Genomic DNA, 11,644 nt, shown 5'->3' with positions numbered 1-11,644 from the left:
GAATCGATCCAGAACCTCCGTGTTGGCTTTTCAAGGTATCTTTGTGGATTCAGGTTGTGAGTGAAGCCTATCTCTTATCTGGCCAATCAGAGGCCGTTAATTTCATCAGTGGGTGTAATGAGGGAACTTCAAATGGGCTACAATTACTACTATAAGTTTCTTAAAGACAAAAATATGTCTTATAGTCTTTGCTTAAAATCAGTGACACACATAACATTTCATCATGTAATAAGTTCCCCCCCCCCCCCCCCCAACCAAAACAAACAAACTGATTGAGGTCAACAACTAAACCCTTGAAAGGACCACAATGAAGGCCTTTAACAACACAACAGTACCGCCCTCGGAAAAAACAAAGCCCTAGAAGGGGCTTCACTTGGCCCCATCCCGGGCGATGGAGTCGACGGAGTAGTTGGACGACCCACCGGCGACGTCACAAACCCCCTTGCCCCCGGAGGAGCCCAGGGAGCTGATGGAGAGACAGGCCATGGAGGAGTCGTGACCGCCGCCGCCGCCGCCAGCACCTGGAGAATAGGCTGGACACACGTACAGAACCCTGATATACTGGAGCCATGTTGGGATAAGATCATTATAAAAAACTCTATACAAGACTTTTATTTATTTTTTTCGTTTATTTTTTAACCATTCAGTGGACCCTTATCCTTCAGCCATTTTTGACTGTGTTCAACCCACGGTTCATTGTTTTGTTGTACTAGTATGGTGTCTCTCTCAAATGTATTAAATGCACTGTAACCTTGTAAAACTCAAACACTGTTCCTGTCTCTATCGTCCTTTCCGAAAGATGTACCTGTGGTGAAAAGAATCATCCTCTTGCTGAATCGCAGAAATATTATGCAAAATATTGGAAACAGCTTAGTTTCTAGAATAGTAGAAACAGGTCTTATGTCTACAGTTAATGTTTTTTTGATAAAAAAATTAAATAATGAATCAGTTTAATTGTAATAACTACATGCTTTTTTTTTTTTATTTAACGTTAAACAGTATGCAGCAGAACTTTTTGCCAAAAGAAAACTAAAAAACTCAAAAACTATAAAAATTAAACACTGCAGTATTACAGTTTTTAAATTACCTTGTATGAATCAAAGACGATAATGTAGCAATCATGTTAATGGAGTGAATTTAGTTAATTGAGTGCGCTGCTGTCAAGCAAGGCAATAACATTTAAATGTCTGCTTTTGTCGGAAGGGCTGGCAACAGCAAATTGGGAACGGTTTTCCATGGAAACTGTCAGTGTCAGATCAACTGCCATCTAACCTTACTCATGATTATACTGTTTCCTTACTAAGACATTCATATCATCAGACAAACACAGCGGCGATGAACAGCAAAATGAAAAGAATATTTTGTTTTCTGGTAGAGCTGTCAGATGAAACATAACCACCAACAACAACAATTACAACATTGTGGTGGAGCAGGAGACAGACTTGGAAGCCTGACTCTACCGTAGTTCTCTTGGCCCCACAGCCCACCCACCAGAGTATTGATCCTGACACAAAGACAGAGCTCAGTGTAATCCTGGCTTCACTACTGCTGTTCCAAAGGAAAGCTGACCACTGGGAAAAACAAATTGTGACGACAGACAGTAACTGAAGAAACAAATTCAGGACCTGGAAGGCAAAATGAAGGCTGATCGTAATCTGATCGTAGAGGTTTTGTCCTTGGTAATAATACTAGAGATGTGGCTAACATCAAGGATCATTTCACCACGTTGGAGCAAGCCAAGCATTCCTCCACATATCTCCCCCTTCTATCTGTGCATCCAGATGTGTATCGTTACCTTAAACTCATTTCCTTTATTGTTCTTGTCTGTGTTGTTTCCCTTGATAGGCACTTTGTATACATTATACGAAAGTTGGATTTTATTTGATAGCATGGGTAAAGATAACTTTCCCCTTACAAGCGCATTCTTTTGACTATTAAATAAGTAATTTAATAATCCCACATATCAATGCACAATTCCCTGTGAACACAACCTTAACGAGGCGCCATCTAACACAATTAAGAGACATGCACACGTCATAACACTGGGCTGAGCCTTTTATCGCCCCTCAAGCTCATTTAAGCTTTTCTTAAACACCGGCCATTCTCTCTCTCTCTCTCTCTCTCTCTCTCTCTCTCTCTCTCTCTCTCTCTCTCTCTCTCTCTCTCTCTCTCTCTCTCTCTCTCTCTCTCTCTCTCTCTCTCTCTCTCTCTCTCTCTCTCTCTCTCTCTCTCTCTCTCTCTCTCTCTCTCTCTCTCTCTCTCTCTCTCTCTCTCTCTCTCTCTCTCTCTCTCTCTCTCTCTCTCTCTCGCCCCTCCTCTTCCGCAGCGAAGGAGGGAGTGAAGAGAAAGAGTAATTTTTCTCCTCATTAACTTCCTGATTGGTTCCAGACTCTGCTTTCTGCCCGTCTGCAGTTTGTCACCCACTCCAAACTGGCGGGGCCCTGAATCGTTAATACTAATGTTTGTGTAGCTTCGCACTACTGTGCCCCGCCATTTCTCTCCGCCGCCGTTGGTCCTCTTGTACAGCTATAAGGGCAGAGAGGGTGGAGGGACTAGGGCGGGGGTGGTCGTGAATTAGGCCATTCCCGGCTAATTCCCCCTGCCTGTTCATCAGCTGGAAATCTATGGTGTAATTAAAGGTGGCTGGCTATCATATGTTTAATCATTACACAAGATGCTTCTGCTGCTCACGTGCTCTGGGTCGGGCTTTAGTTGCATTTGAGTCGTTGCTTTTTCTTTTTTTCTTTACTTTACGCAGATTAATGTTGTTGAGTGGAAATCTCTTGTTCCCTTGTTCTCAATTAGGCTCCTCCGAGGGTAAATTATAGTCAGAGGGTTTGTTCAGCGATTTGTCACGCTGTACTGCAAGTGCTGATTAGGATTCATTTAAAACCAGGTTGCCAATGCATCTCTGCATCTTTTAAAACTGATGCTTGCATTCAAACAGCGGTATAAGAGGCCATTATAATTAAAAAAATGTGTTCACTTGAATGTGTACAATAAGCGATATGTGTTTCATCATGTATCAAAATTTATTTAATTGGAAAACAGAAATGAATACATGACTTGTGGCAATGGGAATGGAGACTATCAACAATATTAAGAGGGTTTTCCCCGGATAGAAGAACCTGCATATGCGCGCAGATTTTAGCAAGCGGGAGCCTTCTTCTCGATAAAAAGTGTTTGCATAAACAAAAAAGTCTACTCATCCCCAATTCCTGACACCCGACGCCGTGCAGGGGAAAATAGTGCAGGCGTACATGACGTCATGTTTGAGGTGCAACTGAAAAAATGTCTGCGGTAGCTAAACTAGCAAAAATGGAAGAACAAACGTTTTGTTCAATGTGTTTTGTGCACACTGGCAAAAAAAGATAAGAAAACATTCTTGCTGCATATCTGGAATGCAAGATGTTACTTTTATCTATTACATTTTGTCTTTTCAAGATATATAACCGCATGACGCACCTACAACATCAATGCACATTTCCATGCTTTGATATATTGTTAATAGATTTATAATAATCAATCTAAAAACCGTCATTTCCATTGATGAGTACACAACATTTTTATTTTGATCAGTGATCAATTTCGATTTTGCCGAAAAAATGTGTTTCCTGTTTCAAATGTCAGAGATTCGTTTGGTGCTAGGAAGTCCTGAGAAATAATATCAATACAATTTGACATACCATCTAAATATATCAAAGCCCATAACAATGTAAGACTCACTTCACAGAGGTTGTGATGAACGTAGGCAAACATCAAGAGTTCTTTACAAGACATACAGTTACCAGCACAATGCACTGCTTTCTTCTGAATATCACCGCTTTAGATTAACCCTCAACAATGCACAGTTTATCTCAGGCCTTCAAAAGCACCACCGTCACCTTTCTGCAGACAAAGTATACCAAATAAGGAAGTATTTCGTTTGAATATAAGCCAACAACTTGGTTGTGTCCACTCAAGTTGAAAACACATCATGTAACAAGAGAGGCTTTACGTGTTCTGGGAATGTCAAAGCGGACCTTTCTTCCCCAAGTGAACTTTTGCCCTTTCTCTAGTCACTCAGCGCACTATATAAGATTTCCAAACTATTAAACTGTCTTTGTGTGAAATAACAAAAGAAAGCAATTTTTTTCAAACATGTCCCTGTTTGAGAGACGGAGTGGGGGAGGAAGGGAGGGAGGGAGGGAGGGTCAGGGAGGCAACGATGGCACAACCATTTCTGAAACTGCCAAAAGGGGGAACAAAGGACCAGATGTGAGAAGATGGTGATTAGGTGTGATCCACCATGGATAAGCTCTCTCTCTCTCTTTATCTCCCTCACTCTCTCTCTCTCTTTCTCCCTCTCTCTCCCTCTCTGTATCCTCACTCTGTATCGGTCTCTCTGCAGGTTCATTCTCTCTCTCTCTCTCTCTCTGTATCTGTCTCTCTCTCTCTCTCTCTCTCTCTGTATCTGTCTCTCTCCCTCTCTCTCTCTCTCTCTGCAGGCTTCATTCTCTCTCCATCTCTCTCTCTAGGCTTCATTCCCTTCTGTTGGCTTCGTGCTCTCTCTCTCTCTACTCATCCACCGTGCACACCAGCAGGGCCATGAGGGCAGATAAGGCACTTTAATAAACACACACGCACACCAGCATGCATGCACGCGCACGCATAACATGCCGACACTGGCATCGCTACACCATCATGAGTCGTGCAGGCTGGTGAATTGTGGCTGGATGGATTGTGGAAGCTTGTGGATAATTATCTTGACTTTTGCACACACACACACACACACACACACACACACACACACACACACACACACACACACACACACACACACACACACACACACACACACACACACACACACACACACACACCTATTGTTACTCCAAAAAAATAATGAATGATCCCACAGTTCGAAAACACATTTAATAAAAATATGCAAATAAATAAACTGTGAATGTTATCTCAATGTCCATTCAATTTTTTTCCCTTTTTTTTTATTAGAAGCACTGAAATTCATTTCTAAGAGCATAATGTCTGCTGCCCCCAGTGAGGGCTGTTTTCGTGCAACGACATTAAAATGACACGGGGTGTCAAAGCGTGCGCAGGGAAAAGACCCTGATCCGCCGGGTGTCGAGGGGGTAGCAGCCTCCCGGGTAGCCTGGGACGGGAGCGGGAGCTTGACTCGGGTTGACCCTCTGGAAGATGGACGTTCCCCTTACCGGGGATGACATGGGCGTCTGGCTCATCATTAGGAACGGCGGTAAGACTTAATGGCCCAGAAAACTCAGTCAAAGAGCGCACAGACAGGCAGCCTTTAAACAGGTCACGCCTCGGGGCCCGTCCCGGCACTCAACGCGGGGCCCGCGGCCCTATGTCATTTATCTGCTGATTTTCTGACCGGTGTTTACAATTGAGCTGCACTTTACTTACCGCAGGGGAGAGGAGATAAATACAGAAACAAGGCAAAGGCTGTGTGTACGTGTGTGTGTGTGTGATTGATAAAATAAGTACATATATTGAGCCTGAATAAGGCTACGTCCCACCGATGTGATGGAAGGAACCCCTTGCACTCGCAGTATAAAGAATGTTTCCGAACAGGGTGCAGAGGGGACACCGTTTGTGGCGCTGGGGAAAACGACCGCCTGCCTCCATAGAGAACAAAATGAAAATCTTCAAGACTGGCACTGTAAGTATAAAAAAAAATGATTCTGTAGAGTTCTGTAAACTCTAACACCCCCCCCCCAATAATTCCCCCCACAAACTTTCTTGAGGAAGGTTGAGGTTAAACAACAACAAGGTGATCCCTTTATGTGGGTTCAACACTTAAACCCCTCATTCGCATAAGGTAGGAAGCTAGCGTCTATGGGTGGTGGGGGGGGGGGGGCATCATTGTCTGACAGAAGGCAGGAGGGGGTGGGGGGGGTATCAGCTCTGGGGGTCAAAGGGTAATTGAGCAGAGAGGAACCTCTGCTCCTGTATTGTTAACCAATCTGTCCCCAGTGGAAGGGACGGCAGAGAAGAGGCGTGACGCGGCCTCTGGTCCCTATGCTTACCCCCCCCCCCCCCCCCCCCCAAACCCCCTGCGCACACTGTGTGCCCCATCAACTCACAAGATGGCCCGTCAGTCTATCTGTTTGGCCTCTTGACACACTCCCTCCAAAAGTTATGGATAAACAATAATGAGTCAGGGCGCTGGATCAATATGTATTATTTTTTGGCCTCTTTTTGTTTATCATTATAGCTCCGCGAAGCCAGGAGACATTCATCGTGGGAGGCACCGAGGGTGGAGTTACGGGACACGGCGATGAGTAATACGTCCCACGAAGGAGGGCGCTTCTTTTGCACGGGCCCTTAAAACGCCAACTGTGTGTGTCCGGGTTACTGGGGTGTTTCAGAGCACTGCCTCGGCGCAGTTTGTCAAACACACCCCTGCTGTGCATGCATAGCACTTCTGGGCAGAAACCGCAATCACGTATCAATCACGCACGAAGGTACTCGAAATGGCAATCCGACCGCACAGCACAAAGAATCAAAATGGGGCTGTTTGAGTAGTAGTCAATGTCCCGCACAGTATAGCTGTGTTGTGATGGTCAATGTAATACGACTGAGTTGATCTGGTTTCTATTACCCACTCAAATGGACACATCTGCGACATGGAATGAAAGTCCAGTAATAGCCTTCCACTTTATACAGCTATCTTAATATATTCCGAATGCTTTCATTTACTGGCGTCATGCCCCACAGGGTAGCAACAAATGAAGATCAAATAAATGTCATACTCTCAATAACGATTTAATAAAGACAAACAACAAAAGAGGACTTGCCAAAGTAAAAATATTTCTACATCATTCTTTGATGACTTTAAACCCCCAAGTACCATAAACCGAAATAGGTGTGTTCCAACACTTCACACCTTATGGCTGAGCCTCTGGGAGTGTGTGATGGCATGAGTGAGGGAATGAATGAGTGTACTAGTGTGGTGTGTGTGTGTGTGTGTGTGTGTGTGTGTGTGTGTGTGTGTGTGTGTGTGTGTGTGTGTGTGTGTGTGTGTGTGTGTGTGTGTGTGTGTGTGTGTGTGTGTGTGTTTGAGACAGTGAGGGCCAGAGAGAGAGAGAGTGTAAGAGAGGGTATAGCAGGACATAAACTACAAAGCCGAAGCTGTTTAATGTCCCCACTGCCCGGGGCCAGTGTTAATGGTGGTGTTGTACAACACATTACCAGCACGCTTGTATCCCTAGCAATTACCGCTGGTATTTAGTCCCGTCGTAGCGCCGCAGGCTAGGCGGTTCTTTAGCTCAACAGGAGAGTTAGCAAGACCGCATGACAGGCGTCCGAGCAGAGGCCGCCCCCCCCCCCCCCGTGTGTGTGTGTGTGTGTGTGTGTGTGTGTGTCTGTGTGTGTGTGTGTGTGTGTGTGTGTGTGTGTGTGTGTGTGTGTGTGTGTGTGTGTGTGTGTGTGTGTGTGTGTGTGTGTGTGTGTGTGTGTGTGTGTGTGTGTGTGCGGAGGAACCCCGGGGAGGAATTGAATAAACGTCAGGCTGAACATAAGCCCTGCTGGGGGCCCCAGTGGGACCACTTTCTCTCCAGCCTGACTCTTACAGCCAGGTCATTATTTTGGTTTCAAAGGGAATAATGGGCGGGACAAAGAAAGGACTTTTGCTAGAAGAATTTGCGGAAAAAACACAAATTCTTATTAATATCATTAAATAACCAAATCCAAAATGCCAAAGCTAACATTATCTTTTTTGGAGATGGTAGATTTGGATCAAATGATGGGATTGCAAATATAAATGAAAAGACAATGTTCATCTTCCAGATCAAGGTACTTTACAAAGTCGATTACCGATGCTGATTCAGAAAAACAGAAAAGTATAGAAACTCTGCCTATAGCTAACCAACTATTGGTTGGTTAGGTTGGTTAGAGGCACCATTGCATTTTCATATAATAATAATAATAATAATATGAATTTCTTTCCCATTTAGCTAAAATCTTCCTTCCCCGCCCTCCCTCCAGAGACGTCAGAGGTCTGGTTCAGACGGCTCGAGGCGTTCCCTGGAGCCTTGTAGCGCAGAGCGGCTCTGTAACGGAGCAGCAACCCGACAGTTCTCACTGCAAAACAACCCAGGGGAACCGCCCAGCTCAGAGCGGCGGACGGCCGACCCCGAGACGTGCCTCTCCACGCACGCCGGCCTGACGTATGGCGCGGGGACGGACGACACATCGCTTCAGGGGCGATAAAAGTAATAAAGCGAGGGGTCCCTATGGCAACTCCACATTACCCCAGTCACGGGCCCCTGCAGCTGTATATACTGTGCACCGACGTGCTACCCGACTTACTCAACCCTGCAAGAGTGTATGTGTGTGTGTTTAAGTGAGAGTGTGTGGCTGCTTGCTGGGGAAGGGGGGGGGGGGGAAGGGGGGAGGAGGTTGACAAGTTCAGGCTTTGAGTAATTTGATCTGAAAGTAGGTGAGGCCCATTTTACATGGGAAACAAAGAAACTTATCGATGTCCATCTCTCTTTCGTTTTTCAGCGTGCGGGGCGGCGGCGTTGACAGAGTTTATACGCAGTAACTCACTTGTTGCCCCCCCCCCCCCCCCCCCCCCCCACCACCGCGCTACAGATCGAACGCGGGGGAAATCAATGGAATATCATCCGCAAAGATAGTAATGGATTTCTAACTTAATGGGCTCACACAGGGGTGCATCGATCGGCCCGGGATTAACATGAGCCATACCTCAACACACTGATTTGCATTTAAATTACTGTACCCACTGTGTGTGCTGACACCAATATAACAAAACGGACCGAGGTATCGCATAGCATATCGCATGGGTATCCCCCCCCCACCCCCAGCCCCTAACCCCTACACCTCACCGCCTACCCCCCGCCCAAAGTGAAAAACGAGGGAAAAGTTTCGCTCAACGTACTTTGGTAGTCCTCGCGAAAAAAGTTTGAGCAACAACAACAACAATGTCGAAATTTGACAAAGCCTTGGCAGTGACGGGGGTGGGGGGGGGGGGGGGGGGGGGGGGGGGGGGGGGAGGGGGGGAAGGGGGGGGGGGGGGGAGGGGGGGAGGAGAGGGATAAGGCGGCGCAGGAAGAAAACACATAAACAACAACAACAGACTTTGCCATAAGCTGTCCTCCGCTGTAGGACCCAGCGCGCCGTAACTCACGCGGGGCAGCTCATCTCACAGAGCCCCGGCCGGGACCCCCCCCCACTCCCCACCCCCCCCCCGACAGGAAGTGAGGCGGGCGGGGGGGGTGGGGGGGGGATGGGGAGGGAGGGAGGGTGCTGAAGATCAGTGAGGAGGGGAGGTGATGTTAGGAGAATGAAAGGGTAGTGTGTGGGCGGTGAGGGGGGGGGTGCTATTTGATAGACTGGGGTGTCACCTCCCTGCACGTGAGGATTTACGGCGCCGGCGGTGCTGACGAGCGCGGGGCAGTAAAGAGGCGCAGCGGGGGTGTGGGGGTTGGGGGGGGCAGTAGGGGGGCTGGAGGGTGAGGAGGAGGGCGTATTTCACAGAGGGCTGGCTTTTATGAAAAACACTGCGACGCTCCCTCTCCCCGCCGCGCCGCCCGCCCGCCCGCCCGCCCCGGCCGTGACGGATGGCGAAAGACGCATGACAAGCTTCATCATTGTTTGTAAATCTTAACTGTTCCCGCTCACTAACTCCAGAAGGCAATTTTGCGGAGACAGCGGAGGGCCCTGTGGTGGGAGTGTGCGTGTGTTATTGTGTGTGGGTTATTGTGTGTGTGTGTGTGTGTGTGTGTGTGTGTGTGTGTGTGTGTGTGTGTGTGTGTGTGTGTGTGTGTGTGTGTGTGTGTGTGTGTGTGTGTGTGTGTGTGTGTGTGTGCATACTGTACTAGTGTGTGTGCGTGTGTGCGTGTGCGTGTGTGTGTGTGCGTCTGTGTGTGTGTGTGTGTGTGTGTGTGTGTGTGTGTCTGTGTGTCTGTGTGTGTGTGTGCGTATGTGTGTCTGTGTGTCTGTGTGTGTGTGTGTGTGTGTGTGTGTGTGTGTGTGTGTGTGTGTGTGTGATGGGGGGAAAGGACAGCGTGGCACTTCTGAAGGTTATTTGGATTGCTGTATTTGGCCAACTGATTAGTCCTATCGCGGGTAGGAGATAAATTTGTCAGGGCTGTGGTTTGCAGCCGGTTAGAATGGGAAGGCGGGGAGACAAGGGGATCTGCCGGAGTCTTAGCCCCCGGTGGCCCGGTCGGGAACTGCAGCTGTGTGTTGGAGCTATACATGAACTGTTGATGTCTCAGTCGTGTCAGCAAAACTATGATTTATTAAAATGCAGTGTACGTGTATAATTGTGCTATATATATATATATATATATATATACACATAATATAACTAATGCAATGGGCATTAGTTCTAATATTTTACATTGGTGGAAATAAGTCAAATTGAGAGGCAGTAGTGATTACAAATTTGGTTGAACAAAAATAGTGAGACGGGCACAAGGCGAAGACAATTGCTTTTTCTTTCACATAAAATGCTTATGCTTCCAACAGACACACACACACACACACACACACACACACACACACACACACACACACACACACACACACACACACACACACACACACACACACACACACACACACACACACACACACACACACACACAAAGAGAGGGAGAGAGTATATGCAAAGAAATCCCCATTAAAATCATTCTCCCCTCTATCCTGGGGAATCGACCATCCTATGCCCTGAAAGGTCCCACCATAAGGCGTGTCTAACACCCAGGAAAAGGCTTTCTACAGAGGGACATTCTCAATGTATGTTACTAGAATCAGTGGAGAGAGCTGCGCCCGGACCAGAGCAACGCAGAGCAGCGGTGTCTGGGTGGGAGACGGAGGTATCTCCAGATCCGGGACCACCCCCTGAGAGCTAGCTGTTGTAATGTAGCGTGTCCATTCTGCACTGGGTCCCCCCCCGGCAGCACGGTGCGGGTGAAAAGTCTGTGTGTGTGTGTGTGTGTGTCCATGTGTGTGTGTTTGCGTGTGTGTGGGGGGGGGGGGGTTGGGGGGATTGATTCACTCCCACTACTTCGTCTGTACTGGTACAATGGGATTGCAAAAAGGCTATTGTGTTATCCCACTGTGGCGCTACTTTTTCTGGCACTTAACACACAAGTGACAGCTTGAAAGAACAAGCAGTACCTTAAGCATGCGCTATTATGACAGATGTATCAATTCATGAATTCAGAGAGAATGACGCCGGCCCGAACATAAATGCATGCGTGAGAAAGTAACAAAATAAGTGAAATAACATGTTTATTAATGTTAATAGATATTATATTAATATTATATTTATCTCTATGTATTTTCTGTTTATTCTTTCTGCACTGGATGCGTGTTTGGTACCTGTTGCCTTTTTTCGATCGTCTCTAGGCAATCAAACACGCTGAAAAGCCTCCCCTTGAGCTGGAGGGAACACTTGAAGAGTTCCACAAATAGTTTCTTCACTTTGTTTGAGCAACGGCAGGAATCCGATTCTCAAGGAGACAACATCAGCCGTCGTGCTTTGCTGGGAGTCAGCCATCCCGCTACGCAGTATGTGGCTCCAGGGAATGTGCAGCACGTCATTCACACGTCCACCCGCTTGCAAGTCGGTTTTCATAGTTCTGGCGACAGC

The 11,644-nt window shown here is 47.0% G+C and overlaps 1 protein-coding gene across 1 annotated transcript in view; it reads right to left on the bottom strand.

Moving 5' to 3' along the window:
• Positions 1–283: 283 nt before the first annotated feature.
• The window catches only part of LOC130384734 (doublesex- and mab-3-related transcription factor 1-like), a 22,673-nt gene continuing 11,312 nt past the window's right edge, over positions 284–11,644 (bottom strand). Inside the window, exon 5 of the mRNA XM_056593056.1 lies at positions 284–533. Within this exon, the coding sequence (XP_056449031.1) occupies positions 370–533 (164 nt within the window). The 3' untranslated portion in view covers positions 284–369. The remainder of the gene's footprint in view (positions 534–11,644) is intronic.

Source organism: Gadus chalcogrammus, chromosome 6, assembly GCF_026213295.1.
Source record: "Gadus chalcogrammus isolate NIFS_2021 chromosome 6, NIFS_Gcha_1.0, whole genome shotgun sequence".
In the NCBI taxonomy this organism is placed as follows: Eukaryota; Metazoa; Chordata; class Actinopteri; order Gadiformes; family Gadidae; genus Gadus; species Gadus chalcogrammus.
Note: the sequence above shows the minus strand (reverse complement) of the source record. Positions and strands in the feature narration are given on the sequence as shown.